At 34.2% G+C, this 20,722-nt stretch overlaps 1 protein-coding gene across 3 annotated transcripts in view; it reads left to right on the top strand.

Annotated features, from left to right (window-relative positions):
• The window catches only part of Yes1 (YES proto-oncogene 1, Src family tyrosine kinase), a 66,435-nt gene that overhangs the window by 26,159 nt on the left and 19,554 nt on the right, over nt 1-20,722 (top strand). For all 3 annotated transcript variants that reach the window (XM_077792163.1, XM_077792164.1, XM_077792162.1), the window contains exon 2: nt 17,176-17,448. In XM_077792163.1, coding sequence (XP_077648289.1) covers nt 17,184-17,448 — 265 coding nt within the window. In that variant the 5' untranslated portion in view covers nt 17,176-17,183. The remainder of the gene's footprint in view (nt 1-17,175; nt 17,449-20,722) is intronic.

Here is a 20,722-nt window from a genome sequence, read left to right as displayed (position 1 = left end):
CTAAAGAATAAAGGTTTATTCGGCTCAATCTTGAGGCTGGGATATTCGAGGCTAAGGAGATGTCTTTGATGTGGGCCTTGCTGGTGGGACCTGAGGTCCACAGGGTGAGAGGGGTCCATACAAGAGACAGTCAGACTGGCTTTGATTACAAACCCATTCTCAAGACAACCCATTAAGCCATGAATAGATTAATTCTTTCATGAGAGCAAACCCTTCATGACCTGCTCCCCTTTTAAAGGTCCCACCTGCTCCATCCCACCTCTTTATGCCTCACAATGGCAATTAAACAGCAACATGAATTTGGGGAGCAGACATTCAAACCATAGTACTTGATAAAGGGGAAATTACAGTTGCAAATGGAGTTAGAGTTACTAATAAACTGATTTTTAAAAAGGGAGCACATACTGAAGTATCCGGGTGAGCCCAATCCAGTAACAAAGATTTTTGTTTGTTTGTTTTATGGTGCTGGGGCTTGAACCCAGGGTGTCATTCATGCTAGGAAAGTTGCTCCATCACTAAGCTACATCCCCAGCTGCAGTAACAAAGGTTTTTAAGAATGGAAGAAGGTAGAAGAGTTAAAAAAAAAAAAAAAAAAAGTGTTGCTGCCTTAAAAGTTTGAGGAAGAAATCTGTGAGCTAAGGAATGCAAGCATCACCTAGAATCTGGAAAAGTCAAGAAAACCCATTTTGTCTTGAGTATGCTTTGAGTCTCTTTGAAATACAGCCCTGCTGACACCTTTGAGTTTTAGCCCAATGAGACTACTATCTGACTTCCAAAGCATTAAGTTTGCATTGTTTTAAGCCACCAAATTTGTGGTAATTTGTTATAGCAGAAATAGAAATGGCACTGAGTCTTCAATCAACTTTTAATTCTGTCACTACTTTAGTGACATACAGCTTCACTGTTCAGGCCTCAGTTTCTCCATCTGTAAAAGAGATAACAATAGCATATATATTGCAGGATGTGGTGGTGCTTGCCTGTAATCTTGGTAACCTGGGAAGATTGCAAGTTTGAGGCCTGCCTCAGCACCTTAGTGAGGCCTGAAGAAATTTTAGTAAGACCCTGTCTCAAAATTTAAAATAAAAAGAGTTGGGGATGTAGCTCAGTGGTAAGGTGCCCCTGGTTTCAGTCCCCTGGTGCTTCCATTGCATACACTTACATATATCTATTGTTTAAATGGTAATATTGTGAGTGTATTCAGAAATATGAAATTAAAAGAAAAATGCTCAATACAAAAGAAATTAGACACTTAGCAAATATCTTCTGGACATTAATAATTACAAAGAATGTTTCTTAAAATGGGCATTTTTTGCCAATATGAAATTTGGAAAGATTCCATCAATATCATTCCTGTTGTTTAATGTATGAAAATGGATCTTCTTATACTTAAAAAAGAAAACTAAGTAACTCTTATTAAGTTACTAAGTTTTATTTATACAATGTTAATTGTATGTTATAAATATTAATGCCAGGTGAAAAATTACTCAGACTGTGATACAATAGAAGCTTAGAAAAATCTGTTGTGTTGGCATGTGGGAGGCAGATATGTTATGAGTTCACTCACAGCACACAATTTTATCCTGGTTTTTCCAATTCAACTAAGTCAAGCTTTCAGGTTCAATTTTGGTACAATATTGCACCCATTTTTTGCTAGAATGCCATAAAAGGTTATGTGATGGTTTTTCCCACATGGTTTTTCTACTTTAAGAAGTGTTTTCATGCCAGGCATGGTGTAATCATGCCTGTAATCCCAGTGGCTCAGGAGGCTAAGGCAGGAGGAGGATGGAGAGATCAAAGAGAGCCTCAGCAAAATTGAGGTGCTAACCCGTCCAAAAAAAAAAAAAAAAAAAAGAAGTGTTTTTATTTCAGTTTAGAACAAGACTATGCTAGTTTAAATTTTTTTTAATATCTTTTTTTGGGGCGGGGGTAGATGGACACAACACAATGCCTTTATTTTTATGTGGTGCTGAGAATTGAACCTGGGTCCCGCCCATGCTAGGCGAGTGCTCTACTGCTGAGCCACAATCCCAGCCCTGCTAGTTTAAATTTTAAAATGTACTTTTGAGGTCTTTTCCTAACCTCCTCTTTGCATCTTTAAAATATGCTGTACATTTTTTTGTTCGTTTGCTATCTAATTTAATAAAAGTTTTAAAAGAATATCCTTAATCCTTATCCTTTTAAAAAGAAATGTTTACCTTTGCAGTCTATTTTGCAACATTTAGCTATTGAGATCAGAAATTTAGTAAAAGAATTTAAAACAGAAAAAAACTAATCCTTTAACATGTTTTATATTGATATACATTTTCCACTCATAGTCATAGAAATGTAACTTTAAACTTGTGACTGATAACTACTACATTTTTATTGTAGTTGGTTAACTTAAGTTTTTAGTTCTCCTGAAATGCTGCTGCCTTTTACTTAATATGTGCAATAATATTTTGATTGCCCAGACTTCTTAAGACCCTTTTCACCATCTCAAAGTTAAAATGGGACCTGCTGTGTTCCAGCAGCAATCCCACCTTTGTCTAGAGAAGACTCACCCAGAGGGAGGTTCAGAGTGCTTTAGGAATTCAAAGTTGATTCTTAAAATCTCTGTCTTAACTGTAAAATTAAGACTATAATATGTTTTACCCTGTGAAGCAAAGGGCTGAAAAGGCCATTCTGCCACAGGAGAACAGAATGAAGCAGATATATAGAGGGGCAGAGTGCAAGATGGATAGAGACTGAGACAAACTTGTAAGAGGGGAGCTGAGATGAGGAAGGAATGGGTATGATAGAGGGACCAGGAGAAAGAGAAGGTAACAAACTAAATTTCCAGGACTTAGATTCCTTTTTCTAGTTTTCTTTTATAATTTCAAGTTCCTTGTAATCTTTCAGTAACCTTTATAAAAATCTCCTTTTTGAGAAGTCTTAATCAAAGCAAACACCTGCTTTTCTTAGGGTATGTACTGGTTGCTTTACATATGATATCAGTTAATTCTTAGAACCTTGAAAGATAGGTATTTTTCTTCTGAATAAAAATTAGGAAACTCAGGCTTGGGAGAGATTAAGTAATTTAACCAGGGATCACAATAATATGTAATGAAACCATAATTAAAATGTAGGTCTAACTCCAAAGTCACTCTAAAAATATTTATTGGGTATTAGCTATAGAACAAACACTAGAGAGATTTTTTTAAAAAAAATATTTAAAAATTGTTGCCCCAAAGCTTACAGTTCAGAGGAACATAGTGACAAACAGGCAGTAACAATTCAGTAAAGTGACTTGCCTTATTTAGGAATAAAATATTAACATATTTAGGAATAAAATGTGCTTTGAGAAATCAGGGAAGATTCCTTGAACATTTAAGGTAAGACTTGAGAAGGCTGAGTAGTCATAAGCCAAGCGTAAAGAAAGAGGTAGGTGGTTGTATCAAACATTTATGAAAGCAGTATTTCTAAAATAAATTCAGTATGCCAAGAAGCACTGGATGTAGGAAGAGGGATGGGAAGAGCCAGGAGAGGTAAATAAAGCAAATTATACAGGGCCTTCTGTTGCATGTTAAAGAGTGCAGACTTTATACTGGGAGAAAGAAAGTGGGAGCCAGGCTAACCAAGGCTCATAATCAGATTTATTTATTTATTCATTAATTCATTTATTTATAGATAGATACATACATACATACATACATACCAGGGATTGAACCCAGAGATGTTTAACCACTGAGCCACATTTCCAACCAGCGTACTATTTTTATTGATTGATTGATTGATTGATTAGAGATAGGGTCTCACTATGTTACTCAGAGCCTCACTGAATTGCTAAGCTTGCTTTCAACTTGTGATCCTCCTGCCTTGGTCTCCTGAGCCACTGGGATTACAGGTGTGCACCATCACCCCATATGGTTTTTTGTTTGTTTTGTTTTGTTTTGTTTTTTGAGAACATGCAAACATACTGTATAATCAGAGAGATAAGAGAACTAACACAGAGACAGGCTAGTCAAGGAAGCTTTTGCAATAATCTAGGCAATAAATAATAGATAATTAAGGGAAGTAGTAATTAGCTGAAGAAGTGAAAAAATTTTATAGATTATGGGCTATTATGATCAGGTATTGGTTACTAACCATATGGAACATGGGAGAAGTAGAAGTTAAACATGACTCTCAGGCTTCTAGTGAAGTGTGGATGGGAGCACTGTGCTTACCGTTCACAGAGACATGAGTGACAAGAGGAAGGAGTAATAGATTGTGATGGGAAAGATGACAGGTCCCATTTTGGATAAGGTAAATTTGAGATTCCTGGAAGATATTCTAACAGGTGCCTATAATACACAGCTATATCCACTAAATGAGCTTTCTATGGAGAGTATTTTGACAAAATGAGACCTAATCTTTTATTTTATTCTATAAGTTTCAGGAAAAGAATGACTTTAGGTATCTAATACATTTTGCTATTTTAGATGATCTGAGAGATGTTTTCTATTCATTTAAAAAGTAAGGTCATGTTCTTTCCCCACACCCTCCCCCCAAAAAAATTGCTAGGAAAATCATTGCGTGTCCTTACTATTCTTCTGTGTAATTGCCATTATTTCTTAGACATATTTTTGGGAAAATTCCTGTTTAAAAAGCAAAACAGAGGCCACTGCAGTGGTGCACTCCTGTAATACCAGTGGCCTGGGAGATTGAGGCAGGAAGATTGAAAGTTCAAAGTTAGCCTCAGCAATTTAGCAAGCCCTAAGCAACTTAGCTAGACCCTGTCTCAAAATAAAATATCTAAAGGGCAAGGGATGTGGCTTAGTGCTTAAGTACCCCTAGGTTCTATCCATGGTACCAAAAAAAAAAAAAAAAAAAAGGCAAAATTGATATTTTATAGATCTCTTTACCTAGTGGGTATCCATGGAATTATATTAGTTTGATTTTGAATGAGACAAAAGCTAAGAAAACTGAGTAATAAGCACTTATTAAACACCTATTATATGCCCAAACCGTAGTTTTTGTTTAATATATTAATTACAAGACAGAACTTTCTTAATGGAATTTAAAAATTAAAAATCTTTTAATGTGTTTGGCGATTTAAAAATTTGAAGCAAATGTCAAAATTTTACTGATTTCTAACAAAACCAAAATAAACTGTTTACTTCATGAAGTAATATATCATGGTTGAGAAGGAAAGGTTTATTAATCACCTCTCAAGGACAGTGATTTTATTTATTTATTTTTTTGTGGTACTGAGGATTAAAGCCAGGGGTATGCTACCCCTGAGCTACATCTTCAGCCCTTTTTATTTTATTTTGATATAGAGTCTCACAAAATTGCTCATGCTGTGATCCTCCAACCTTGGCCTCCCAAGTAGGAAGTCACAGGCATGCACCATCATGCCTTATTTAAAAGAAACCAATTACAAATATGTAACATTATTTCAGAGTTTTTTGTTTTTAACAATGGAAAAAATGCAATGGTTTAAATGTAGTTTATATGTACAAGTTAAAATGAAATTCTGGTATACCAGTCTCAACTTATTTTTAACAACTTATTTTTTAATTACTTCCATTACCAGATATATTACCTTGAGTTTGATAGGCACTGTTGTGGCTTCTGCTAATTTCTAAGAGAAGATTAGTGGTTTAACAAAAATACAATATCTGTACCAAAAGCTCCATGGTCTTAGAACTTATTGATTATGGTTTCTTGCTTTGCCTCTTCAACTCATCTCCACCCATGCTTGTCATCATGTGATTTATTTTGTTTTCTTAAATTACTTGGCTATTCCTTGCTTTTGTTGCTTCATTGCTGAAAACTCCCTTTTCTTGGGTCTGTTGTATTATTGTCATACTTATAGTTGTGTACATTTGACTTATATATCAAACTTTTGGTTTTAAATCTGTTGATTAAAACATACATTGAAATTCAAGATAGTAATAAGTAAATATCCCAAGAATTTGGGGAAAAGTAAAGAGTTCCAGTCAATAACTAAATCCAATTTCTTTAGTTTAGTCTTACTTAAAGGAAAAAAAAACCAGAAGGGAGATACAATGTTGTTACACAAATAATTGTTTAAAGAAGAGTCCATGTAACGCCTGAGGAGCATTTAACTGACCAACAAAGGTTAAAGTAGTATCTGATACAGCAATTTGCTCCTCAAAAATCTTAACAAAAGTCAGGCATGGTGGCACACACCTGTAATCCCAGCTACTTGGGACATAAAAACAGGAGGATCACAAATTGAAGGCCAGTTGCAGCAGATTAGGGAGACCCTGCCTCACAAAAAAAAAAAAAAAAAAAAAAAAAGGGCTTGGAATATCCTGGGGCGGGGTAGTGGTGGTGGTGGTGGTGGAGAATATTGACAAAAGATGTGAAAATCTGAGAGGATAAAAATTCTTAAGGGATAAAATCAGCTTATATTTTCAAGAGTTGGCAGAATTTGAGAAGGGAATGATGCCTAATAGTTCTTTACAGGTGCTTTTCTACCAACAAATTGTTTTTAACAATTGTTGAAAGTAGCTAAAAGTAATTCATTCTTACACTTGGATCTGTTCTATGTTGAATTTAATTCACTTTTTAAATCCTGTGGTTTAACATTGATTTGTAAGTTATTTTTATTACTATAATCCATAGCAAAAAAAAAGAAAAAAGAAAGAATGAAGGATTCTTTTTTTGACTTCAGACCCTTGTCAGACTTAAACCATGAGGCTCCAGGGATTTGGAATGAGTTGCTTATTTTTTAAGGTCAATTGTTAAAAGTGTAAAAAAAAAAAAAAAAAAGAAAAAAGATTGCAGTGGTAGAAAATTGCCACCATTAGTGAGCTCTACAAGCCTCAGTTTTTCATTGCTTACATTTTCTATTTCTTTCACTCTTGGAAAATTAAGTTATTTGTTTGCTTTTACAAGACAGGAGTTCATGCCCTTTAAGCAATCTGCTGCTTCCTTCTCTTTGCTTATGTTTTCTGTTTTTTTTTTTTTTTTTTTTTTTTATGGTCCTGCTGTCCTTTGTGCTTTATATTAAAGGGGAAGATTTAAAAATGAAAGATAAAAGTCACTGACTTATGTTTATGACCTGTAAGGCTTCTTGATTTCACAGTCAAATGAGATTGTTCATTTCATACCTTATGAAATTAAATTTATAAGTTAATTTATCTAGGATTTCTTAAAACTCTGTTGTAAATTGGAACCATCTGGGCAAAATGCCAAACTAGGACTCTGACCCTTCCCCCAAACTGGGTATAGCATATAATGAATGCCACAGTTGGTTAGATTGCTAAAGTTAGTACATTTAAGTCTTTCTTAAAGTTCAAAAATGTGTTAAATTAGCCAGGTAGGTGATGTGTACCTGTAATCCTAGCTACTTTAGGAGGTGGACATAAGAGTATTCTAAATTCAAGGCCAGCCTAGGCCACATAGTGAGATCCTGTCTTGAAAAAAATGAAAAGGTAAAATGTGTTATATTACTTGAGAATTTTTAGTCACTGTTACTACAGTAATGCAACATGGTTAGAGTGAAGGATGGAAGACTGTTTTCAAAGTTAATAGATTGGTGTTAGTTGTGCAGTGAAGCTGGCTGCCAATAATGTTGTTATGTTTGTAATGTTTTCTAAAGAGTTAGTATTTAGTGACTTATCAATGAACAGAAAATGTCATACACAATTTTCTTAGAGGTTATGTTGAGTAGTGGAAAGAATGCAACTTGGAAGTTAGAAAATATAGTTCCCTGGTTGTGTTTCCTTTTAGCCTCAACTCCTGAACAAGACAGCCTCCCTGGGCTTGAGGTTCTATAAAATGTAGAAATTATGCCTACTTCTCCTGGTAGTACATTAGGATTATTATGGGGTCAAATTAAATAATAAATATTTCAGAGACAGAAAACATTGTCAAAGTGGAAAATATTATTTAAAAGATACTTAACACTATACAGTGTAATAATGTTATCCGCTAATGATTAAGCCAATTGCATTAAAAACATTTCAAATTTGTCCCCAATTCACTGAATACAGTGTTATAGATTCTTATATAGTGTAGGTAATTCTGACATATAACCACCTAAGATAAAGCTGAAAAACTTTAATTTGACTTAGGGAATTGATGTGTTAGGAACTTTCTGGAAAACTTAAGTATTTCTAGACCTTTTGGTATGCTTGGCTCTTTGCAGGGGATATAAATATTAGGTAGTTGTATAGAATTCATCAGCATCAAATTTTAATTCAGTAATTTATTTCAGTGAAAATTAAATGAATGCCAGTGTATAAAATGCAGCTTGTGTTAAGTAGAAAGAACAAAATCTCTCTGAGGTAGACTGTTTCCTATTACTATCTCTTCCGTTCTCATCTTTCCCCTTTTTATTTGTATGTTGTACTTCAGCATTGATCTACTTAGCATTCTTAAAACTCACTTCATTCTTGGGTTTGTAGTAGGCTTTTTTTTTTTAGTTTAATAGGGATCTTTATTTTTGTTTATTTTATTTATTCTAAATTTATTACATATGATAGCAGAATGTAATTTAATTCATATTATACAAATAGATCACAATTTTTCATGTCTCTGATTTGCACAGCATGCTGGCTCTGCTTAAAAGGCTGTCTCTGCCTCCTGGTTTTCTTAATTAATATTGATTGTCCTTTTTATGTCTTCCCTAACCCTGAGGCTGAGTTTTAGAAGATTAGTAGGTGATAGGGAAAGCAGAATGGGAAAAGGAATTAGGGAAATTAGCCTGAAGTACTGGGGCTAAGGAAGTTCAGATTTTATTTTGTTGGTAGTAGAAAACCTGTGTCAAATGTGGCTGATGGCTAATGGTCAAGTAAGATGAGAGGACTGAAAGTTGGTCATTGGATTTAGCAGTGTGGAGTTATTTGGGGACCTGTTAGGAAGTTTTAATATAGTGAAAGCAGCAAACACAGTCAGAAAGAAAATTCAGATTATATTTTAAGCAAGTGTGAGAAACAGGAATGTTGGAATGAAGTTTGCTGAAAGAATGGGATATGTGGAAAGAAAAGCGGAAAACTATAGTGGGCAGGATTAAAAGATCAGAGATTTGAAAAAAAGAATACCTGACCATCTTAAATACCTACTAACAATTTTTGGTGCTGTCACTATCTTATCTTTTATTTCCTACCGGATTTTGAAACAAAAGACAAAGGTGATAGGGCAGATATTTTAGTTCAGTGATTTATTTTCTTTTGAAGGGTGACAAGATGGCTATATAAGAAATGGGAAAGGAACTGTTTTACTTCTCTGCTCCTGAGAATTTGCCCTATCAGCAAAGCCCTTTTAGTTTTACTCTTCCTTTTCTTACTCATTATCAAAGATGAAAAAGTAGTTCAGGTGTGATGAGGGAACAAGGTAAATCCTGATCTTCTGTCCAGTAAAAAAAAAAAAAAAAAAAGTGACTTTGTGGTGGAACTGGATCAGCATTCAACATTAATCTTCCAGATCTCTGAAGTCATCTCCATTAAAGAAAAATAATGTAATGTGGTGATTTGCTTCAGTCTGAGAAGGTTTTACTTTTTAGTGCATTTTGCTAAAACCTGTGTCAACACTTGCTATTAAAGCAAGAACAATCCAGGAGACTTTGTTAAAGAGTTTACACTGAATACTGATCAGTCATCCTGGTTCCTTCCAGGCTCACGAAGAAACCATGGGATGAACCAACAGCCAATTCATAACTGGTTACAAGGTTAAGGCAATTGGATAGTACTTCATATTCTTTTAATTTTGCTCATTCAAATGCAAAGTCCCAAAATAGGCAAATCACATGATTGTGGAATATTGAGAGACCCTTAAGTCAGTCACAAATGAATAAAGTATGTAGAAATTGTGAGATAGGGAATGGCTGTGTCAGTAGAAAGTGAAGTAGTTGGTTTTAAAACATCAGAAGAACAAGGACCAGAGGTGTAGTCTGGTGGCAGAGTACTTGTGTAGCTTGTAAGAGGTGCTAGCTTCGATCTTCAGCACTGCAAAAAAGAAAAGTACAAAAATAGAGATGCTATGTCCACATAATGGAAGGGAAGCAATAAACTCCTGACAATAAAACAGTGATTATAGTAGTAAGACTGCAATCATTATAATCAGATTATTCTATAGCTTCTGATTTTTATATATTCCTTCTTTTATTATGCTTATCTTTATAAGAACCCCTCTTCCCATCTAAAAGAGCCTATCTAAAGCTGAGTATAAAGTTTAAACTAATCAGATACATAAATGAGTACTTTAAAATGTTTCCTTTCTTCGACTTGTACAAAAGAAAAATGCCACAGAGTACTTTTAACAGATTATAGTGAAACACCTAAAATTTATTTGAAGGTGATTTATTATTAAGGAATAAATTCTGTTATACGAACTGAAGTACAGATTTATTAATATTTTTAGTTACACATGGACACAATCTATTTATTTTTCTGTGGTGCTGAGGATCGAACCCAGTGCCTCACATATTCAAGGCAAACGCTCTGCCACTGAGCCAAAACCTCAGCCCCGAAGTACAGATTTATTTAGAAAGTAATACCCTCTGCACTTTGATGATATTAAAATCAAGGAATGAAATATTTTTCTGGATTTAAACTTTTAAGAACAAATTAAGTGGTCATGATGAATTTAATCCATCCCCAGCCTCCTTCCCCAAAAGCGTGAAACCTGGACAAAATAAATTGAAACAGTGATTTTTTTTTTTTTTTTTTTTTTTTAGACAGTGGATAATAGCACTACACACAGTGATCCCTGAAAGACTAGAAATCAGGTGCAGTTTTCAGTTACCTAAACCCCTCAGCAAAGGTAGAGAATGATGGCCTTAACAAGTTGAAGAGACAGACTTCAGAATTTATGGAAACGGAGGTAGCTAGAGTTTGCAGAGGAAAAGAAAAGTTCCAGCCGACACAATGTAGATAAATAATGTTAAAAGTGTGCATGTGCATAGAAGTCTTTTTACTTTTTCTTAATGTAGGCATAGAGTGAGACTATAAAACCACACAAAGAGGGGCCAAATTAATGTGACCTGACGTACATCTGGGGTCATAGATGAGTGGTAGGTATTTGAGCTTTTACTAACCAGAGGGGGAAAAGTCCTTGTTGATCACTCGGGGCATTTAGTGAAAACTCCCAAAGAGCCTTGGGCCTTGCTGGGGGAGGGTGGGGCTAAACTAGAGTAATAATGGAATGTTGTAAATGACTTTATGCTGATATTAATTTAAAAATTGGGATGAGTTTAAGAAATCCTTGGAAGTTAATGCAAGAAACAAAATCAAGAATATAAATAGTGCTATATATTAAAGATACTTAATTTATAATTGAAAACTCCAGGCCCTAATAGCTTCTCTGGTGAATTCTTTTCAACATTTAAGGAACAAGTAATACCTGTCTTAAATTCTTTAAAAATACACACACATACAAATACACACACGTATGGGGAATTCTTCCCAACTCATTTCATGAGGCCAACATGATTAGTCTAATACCAGAAGCAACACAAAATTCACAAGAAAATTAAAAAATAATGTCTCTTGACCACAGACCCAAAAATAGTTTACAAAATATTAACTTTCAGGAATATATTAAAAGGGTGATATACTGTGACCAAATGTTCTTCATCCCAAGAATTCAAAGGTTCCAAGTTTGATTTAACATTGAAAAATCAATGTAATTCACCTTATAAGTTGACTAAAAAAGACCTATATGATTATATAAGTACAAATAGGGAAACTGGAAGAAATTCAACATCCCCATTAATGATTTAAAACTCTCAGGCAAACAAAGAATTTCAAGGGAAATTTCTTCAGCCTGAGGACAGTCAACTACCAAAAAATCCTTCAGACAACTTAGAGGTATAGATAGATTGAATGTTTTTCACTTAATATCAGGAGCCATGGCAAAGATGTTTTCTCTCTTCACTTCTATCAACATTGTACTGTAAAGGAGCAAGCCAGTGCAGTAAGCCAGGCAGGCAAAGGCATACATTGGAAAGGAAAATAAAACTGGTTTGTGTTCATGTGATCTTTCTGGATGTAGATAATTCTATGGAACCTATATTTAAAAAACTGGTAGAACTGATAACAGAGAGGTTAGCAGGAACATAACAAGTTAATACACATATCAGTATAGAAGTATCTTTTTAAAAATTATTTTATTATCATTATTATTAGATTGGGAATTAGACCCAGAGTTTCTTTACCACTGAGTGACATACCCAATCCTTTATTTTAAAATTTGAGACAAAGTCTTGCTGAGGATCCCAAACTTGAGGTCCTTTTCCCTCCCTCTCCTGAGTCATTGGGATTCCAGGTGTGTGCCCAGGGAGTATCTGTCTCATGAACAATTGAAAATAGAAATAAAGCAATATCATTTATAAGAGTATTTAGAAAACCAAGAAATGCTTAGAGGTTTACTTAACAAAAATTGGACAAGACCTATAACATTAAAAACTACAAAATATTTTTGAGAAAAAACTTGAAGATCCTAAATAAATACAGTACTATACTTAGGTGTCTTTCAGTAGATGAATGGATAAAAATAATGTGGTGTATATATTCAATGGAATATTAGTTTTAAAGAAGAATGAAATTATGGCATTTGTGGGTAAATGGATGGAGTTAGAGAATATCACATTAAATAAGTCAATCCCAAAAAACCAAAGGGCGAATGTTTTCTCTAATATGCGGATCCTAATTCACAGGGGTGTGTGTGTGTGTGGGGGGGTGAAACATAGAGAAGAGGATAGAGTTACCTCAGATTAGGTAGAGGGAAGGGGAGAGGATGTGGAGATAAGACAAATAATAGAATGAAAGAGACTGCATGACCAATGTGATTCTATAACATACACTCAGAAAAACTAGAAATTATATCCCATCTGTGTATGATATATCAAAGTGTATTCTACTGTGATGTATAACTAATTAAAACAAATTTAAAAAGTCAACCTCCCCCCCTCTCTTTGCACTGTGGATTGAACCCAGAGTTTGATGTAGTTCATATGATTTTTATAATATCAGTTCAGCCAGATGCATTTTATGATGTCATATACCTTTCGATATCAATAGATTTCCATTGCCAAAGCTTGGAAATGTAAAACATAGCTATACAGAATATTTGGATCCTATCCAAATCCATGTAGGTATATGATAAGTTTTTGACAGAAAAAAGTATTGTTGAGGACGTAAAGCAACTGAAATTCACACTGATTACTGGTGGGATGCAAAATGGTATAGACAATATGGAAAATAGTTTAATAGCTTTTTGTGGTAAAAGTAGGCATAATTTTATATTACATGATCAAACAGTTCTATTCCTAGATATTGCTGGTGGTGGTGGTGAAGAGAATGACTCATGTTCACCCCACCCCTGAAGACTTACTGGAATGTTTATAGTAGCTTCATTTGTAATAGCCTCAGACTGGAACATCTCGAAAAACCTATCAACAAGTGAATGTGGTTATAGGCAAGTGATGAAATTCTACATAGCAATAAAAATTAACAAACTACTGATACATTGCAATGATATGGAAGTATCTCAGACAGTATTTAATGAAAAAGCTAAATACAAAATACATATGATTTTATTTAGGTAAGACCATAGAAAAGATAAATCTATAGTTAGAAAAAACAGATCATGATTGCCTAGGGCTGAGGTTATGGATTGAAGTTAGGATTTGCCTGGAGAAGGGTACAACTGAACCTTTTGGGATGATCAGAATATTCTGTATTGTGAATATAGTATATAATTTTACATATTTGCCAAAACTCATTGAACCTTATGCTTAAAATGGTTGCCTGTTATTGTATGTAAATTATATCTTCAAAGTTGATTTTTTTTTTATTTTTTAAAGAATTTTAGGTAAAAACTTTATGACAGTGTCAGGAAAGATTTCCATGATTTTTAAATAAGTTCATGTTTAAAAAAATCTTCAGAATAGCAGTAATAAATCAGATTGAGAGTTAAAACATTGTTTTCCAGCAAATATTCATACACATATCAGAATAAAATAGTTTGCCTATGATTTTAAGGTTTAAATTTTACAACTTAATATTTTATGGAGGGCTGGAGTTGTAGTGCAGTGGTAGAGCAATTGCCTTGTATGTGTGAGGCACTGGGTTCGATTCCCAGCACCACATATAAATAAGCAAACACAGTAAAGGTCCATCAACAACTAAAAAAATTTAAAAAGAAAAGAATATTTTATGATTATATAAACACTTTGAGGGAAGTTTGAAATCTTTGTTGTTATGCTATTGAATCCTGATATCTGGAGCCTGGGAATGTAGCTGAAAGATAGTGTGCTTGCCTAGTACGCACAGGATTGTTCTGGATTTGACCTCAAGCACAAGGAAGGCAAGAGAAGAGCTGATATGTCCTTATGATATGTTGAAAAGAGACTTTAGGTTTATACAATATTTGAGTAACACTATCTAGGACCCAAGTTCCTTATGTCTTCCTGCCCTTCCATTCTCAATATATTGGTATGTTACCTCTGGTAGGTACTTGAGGTCTCTGGATGGCAGCCCCAGATATGGGCATTCATATTTGTGAATGTAACATCTGTGCAAGAAAAATGGAAAGTAAGGAAAACTTTCTAGAAACCTGTGTTCATGGCTCAACAAGCAAACTGTCAAGGGAACGAGACTCCCCGAGTGCCTTAAGTCAATCATTAGGGCTAGAAAGGTGTGGAGCCTCCTCTGAATGACTTGGCAAATGAAAGGAGGGTAAATAAAGTCAGGGTTCTTCTATCAGAAAACTGGGAGAATGATTTTTCAGTAACCAAATGTCTGTTGTATCAGATTACATTAAGACTGTGAAGGAGAGGCTCAGTAAATTATACAAAGAAATTATAGAAGCCATCTTGATAGTAAATGTATGTTCTCAGCTGATGAAGCTGTAGTCCAAAAATTATCCGCATTTTTATGACCTAGTCATTATTGTATTCTTCAGTGTACTGTAATCTATCCTATGTCTTCATGACATTAAGAAATGTTCCAACTGGGTACAGTGCCACAGGCCTGGTAATCTCAGCCAAGGCAAGAGGATGCTAAAGCAAGAGTATCATAAATTCAAGACCAACCTAGGCAACTTAGTGAGACTGTCTCAAAATAAGAAAGTACTGGAGATATAAGTCAGTGGTCAACTTTCTGACACCAGGTTCTGTCTCCGTTGGTGGGGAGGGATTGGGGGATATTCCTGAGACTGGGAGTATGGCTCAGTGGTAGAATACTTACCTGGCCAGCTAAACTGGAGGGTCCTGAATTTGATTCTCAGCTCTTTGAAAAGAAACACTAAAGCCCCTATCAGGCTTCTAATTTCTAATCAGCTAACCTTTAAAAATCAGTTTAAATGTCACTTCATTTTGGTCTTTAAACACTGTTAGTCATTTTTATCTGGAGAGTCTGTGTCTTTATTTCCTCTATACTATTCTACTTATTAGCACTAGTTAAAAAATTACAACTTACTTCACATGAAAATAGTTACATAATTACCTACATTTAATACATTAACATTTTTCACTATTTGTTTATGTTTATTTTAGGATAAAAATGTTATAGTTGAAGCTCTTTCCCACCCAACTCATGTCATTGTCTTAAGCTTATGATTATCTTTTTCAATATGGAAATATTAACAGCTGTAATTGCTGCTTATCTCTTATATGTAGGTATCCTCCAGCATTGTGTTAATTTTTCATTTTCCTTTAAATCTGTACCTTGGGTGAGTTTTATTATCTCCAAAAGAGTTAAACTGTGAAAATATTTTATTTTTTTTCTCTAGTTCCCCACCTTTTTCTGAGCTTTAAACTTATTATCCTTCACTAAGCTTCACAGGCACCTACAATATACATCTGAAATTAAACTCATTGGTCAAAAAAAACCAAACAACAAAAAAAAAAACTTATCCCTCTCTGCTTGTTTCCTTTCAGCTATGGTTTTTCTTTCCACTTGATTGACTTCAAAGTTTGTAGTTTCATTCATTACACATGTATAAAAATTAAGTGTCCAATAAATACTATAAATACTAAGATGAATAAATGACCACTTTTTCTTTGTGTTTTCTCTCCCCATATTCAGCTTATCATCTACACTTATTTATTCTGCATATCAACTAACTCATTTTTCCTTTCATAATTTACTGCTCCATGTTTCTTATTTTGCTTTTTTCTCATGGGTCATTAAATGACGATTTTTCCTAATACTTTTATTTTAGTAGCAGTTGCCTTTTTTTTTGGGGGGGGTACTTGGGGGCACTCAACCACTGAGCCACATCCCCAGCCCTGTATTTTAATTTTTTTTATTTTTTATTTTCATTTTTTTATTGGTTGTTCAAAACATTACAAAGATTGCAGAATCACATCGGTTATACATCCACATTTTTACATAATGCCATATTAGTAACTGTTGTATTTAGAATTTAGAGAGAGGGTCTCACTGAGTTACTTAGCGCCTATTGCTGAGGCTGGCTTTTAACTCATGATCTTCTTACCTCATCCTTGTAAGCCACTGGAATTACAGATGTGCACCACTTGCCCGGCAGCAATTGCCTTTTTTTTTTTTTTTAAGTTGTAGGTGGACACAATATCTTTATTTCATTTTTATGTGGTGCTGAGGATTGGAAGAAGTGCCTCACGTGTGATAGGCGCACACTCTACGACTGAGCTACAACGCCAGCCCCAGCAATTGCCTTTTATTGTTTAGTTTATAATTCCTTCATAGTTTTCGGTATATATTTAAATTCAGTATATACTTAAATTTCCAGACCCATCTTGTTTTGATGTGTGTATTCAATTGTCACATTCTTTAGAATGTGTCCACTTAAAGTAGTGATCTGAAAACCCTTCAACTGTGAGTTTCTGAGACTGCTTCTATTTTAATATTTACAGCTATATTTTGAATTAATATTACATAACTGAAGTTATGAATGTTCACTCTTTCAGAATTTATCAGGCAGTCATCATTCACCTGCTTTCTTCTGAATGTTATAGGATGGGAAAAACTACAACTAAGAATTACTGTTTTTAAAAAAGAATTACCTTTAAAGTTACTATGTGTAGTTTATTTGCTGCTCAATTTAAGTTTTTATAGTTGTCATATATAGAATAATGGGACATAATTTAATACTACTCTTTTTCTGGGTAGCAAGGCTGGGAGGATGCTTTATTTAAAGTCATATTTTCCATTGTATTTTTTAAAAGTATGATGTATATTAACTGTTTCTCAAAATATTTGCCTATTTCCTCTGTAGATTTGATAATGGGCTGCATTAAAAGTAAAGAAAACAAAAGTCCAGCTATTAAATATAGAACTGAAAACACTCCAGAGCCTGTCAGTACAAGTGTCAGCCATTATGGAGCAGAGCACACTGCAGTGTCACCATCATCTTCAGCAAAAGGAACTTCGGTTAATTTTAGCAATCTTTCCATAACACCATTTGGAGGATCCTCAGGGGTGACTCCTTTTGGAGGAGCATCTTCCTCATTCTCAGTGGTGCCAAGTTCATATCCTACTGGTTTAACAGGTGAGATTTAAATGGATAATTATGTTGCCTGTATGAGAACATAACCTTGGGCAGTACATACTTGTGATCTATTTGCTAAGAAAAATATCTTACTGGAGGACTTTTAAAAATTGTATGTGAAAATTCAATATCTAACATAAAAATTAAAGTCAATATATATATATATGGATATGGTTCTGGGAAATTTGGTGACAGTTTGATAGTATTTATGTGTATTTGGGTTATACTTTTAATTATTTCATTAACTTACCAGTAATTATTAAGCAATTAATATGTGGCAGGCACTGGGAAAATGAAGATTAAAAACATACATTCCTCTTCCAAGAATCTTATAACTTCTCAGGATTAGAAAGTGCTAACTAGTATTAAAGTAATCTAGTAGTTACTTAATAAGTGTTAATTATTTGGCATTACAGTCACAATAATGCAGTATTTCTATCAGATACTATGATTTATAAAAGAAAAATTCTGAGGCTCAGAAAAATTTTTTCCCCCAGAGATTATAATCATAAGAGCTTGGATTCAGTGTCATACTGCAGGACTCCCATTTTTACATTATCATATCTTTTCAGAGAACAGCAAGAAGAGATAGTTGACAATCTTCCATGGATACAGAATGCCCTAAAAAAAGTAGATTTTAAAAACTTGAAAAAGAGAAAATGAGCTCTTACGTTACATGAGGGCTCCCGCATCAGGATGCTTTTCCCTTGAAATAACAAAGCACGGGTAGCTAAAGCAAAGAAGATGAACTTCAAGATTCATTTGTGTGGCAGTTCCATGATATCAACAGGATTTGGGTGTATTTCATCTGTTTCCTGTTTATCCTTAGGCATAAACAGCTGCCAGCATCAAATGGAGTAACATATGTCCTTATTTTTTAAAAAATATTTATTTATGTATCTTTTAGTTTTAGGTGGACACATTATTTTGTTTTTATGTGGTGCTGAGGATCAAACCTGTGCCTTATGCATGCTAGGTGAGCACTCTGCCACTGAGCCACAACCCTAGCCCTAACATATGTCCTTATTAACCGCCTGTGGGGGCAAAGGAGAAATCTCTGTCACAAGCATGGATTATAAATTTGTCTCCTCAGTTTGTTCACCTCTGAACCAATAAAGTGAGGACTGCCATACACTGATTCTGTTAGACAACATTTGGAGAATATTGGACATCACCACAATCACAGTCCTAATTCCAGCCTTCTGACTGCAAATATTTCAATAATCTATGGCCATGATGATATTTCTGTCACTAGTAAAAAGTTTAATTTATTTTCAGGATTATATGTTTTTGAAAGTTACTAATTCAAAATGATGAAAATAAATTTTGATACTTAAAAGACATACTTTAGTTACTTTAAATTTTTATTGATATGCATAGTGGACATGGTGGTGCACACCTGTAATCCAAACAACTGTGTAGGCTGAGGCAGGAAGATCACAAGTTTGAGGCCAACTATGGCAATTTATTTCAAAATAAAAAGGGCTGTGGCTGGGGATGTAGCTTAGTGGTAGAACTACAATCTGGGTGCAATCTCCAGTACTGAAGAAAAAGAAAAAGTATTTATTCATGTGAAATACCCCATTCAAAGATGTTCACTTATTAACTCTGTAAAAAACAGAGTGTCTTTGCATATAGGTATAAGAGATGGGCAAGACAAACAAGGCTTCTCTCCTGATAGAGTTTACCTAATAATGTTGATTGAATAATAATTAGTGAACAAACAGCTAAACAAGTTGAGATCAGTATTTCTTAATTCTATGAAGGAACTAGCAAGAATAATTGGTAAAGATCCTGTAGTTGATTAGGGAAAGCCTCCTTGAGAAGAAATCATTTTAACTGATATTTGATTGATGAGAATGAACTATCTGCAGACCTGAGGAAAGAGCAGAATTTCTAGGAAGAGGGAATAACAAACACAAAGTTCAAGAGAAAGAAATGGACTGGAAAGTTTTTAAGAACTGGTGGGAAGAACAATGTAGGCAGAGAGGAGAGTTGTATGATGTGATATTGATGTTAGGATACCACTATTACTTAGTGCTACATAGACTCTAGTAAGGAGTTTGGATTTTTTCTGAAGCTGGGAAGAAGCTCCTCAAGATTATATGTAAAGGATTTTGCATGATGGAATTCCCTTTTTAAAAAATTCATTCTTGCTGCTCTGTGGAGAAGTAGATTAAGTAGCCAGTACTCATAGCCCCAGCAGTCCCGGTAAGAAATGACATGGATTGGGATTAAGGGGGCAGCAGTGGAAATGGAAAATAGATAAATAAAATATTATAGATGTAGAACTGGTAGTATTAGTAGTAGAATTGGCTCAAGTTATTACCTGACTTGATTCTAGTGCTATTTGCTTAGATAGAGAGGATTTGGGTAAATACAGGTTAGAGAAGAAAAATCAAGAGCTTCATTTTGTACATGTTTTAAATGGTTATTACACATTCAGTAGTGATGTCAAAAAGTAGTTGGTACATGACTAAAACTTGGGATAGAAGCCAGATGAATGAACTTTGGTTTGCTATTATTTTGTATTTAGAGACAGTAGATTTTATACTGCTTTCTACATTTTGTATTTAGAGACAGTAGGTTTTATACTGCTTTCTACATCTCATATTTTTGCTTAGTCTGTAATTTTACTAACTGCCTTTCTTCCTACCATTAAAAAAAAAAATCTATTGATGGATGGATGTAAACTAACCATTGATATTTTCCAAGTCAGTGGAATTACATTGAGTAAAATATATACATATTGAAATTAAGAATATGTTGGAACAGAGCTCAGTGATAGAGCACTTGCCTTGCTTGTGCGATGCCCTGGGTTTGATCTCTAGCACTGAAAAAAAAAATTAAAAAAGAATAAGTTCTAGTCTATAGTACAACCTAGTGACCATAGCTAATAACAATGTATTGTAGTCTTCAAATTTGCTGAGAAATTTTAAGTTTTCTCACCACAAAAAAAAGAAATATGTGAAGCAATGCATATGTGAATTAACTTGATTTAACCATTTCACAGTGTATACATGTTTCAAAACATTGTGTCATATGTGATAAATATATACAATAAAAACGAATTATATATTATGGGAAGTTTAGCCAGAATACCTGTCTGAAATAATTTTAAGCACTGACAAGTCATGCATATTGTATACATTTGTTCTATTGTTATTTGTTTTGCTTACATATAATAGTTTGGCTGTTCAGTGCGCTGTTCTCTTAAGCATCTGCACATGTTGCTAAATATGAGTTATTTTTGGAATTTATACTTTATAATTCA

Source organism: Urocitellus parryii, chromosome 13 (assembly GCF_045843805.1).
Source record: "Urocitellus parryii isolate mUroPar1 chromosome 13, mUroPar1.hap1, whole genome shotgun sequence".
In the NCBI taxonomy this organism is placed as follows: domain Eukaryota; kingdom Metazoa; phylum Chordata; class Mammalia; order Rodentia; family Sciuridae; genus Urocitellus; species Urocitellus parryii.
This window is presented reverse-complemented; position numbering and strand designations above follow the sequence as displayed.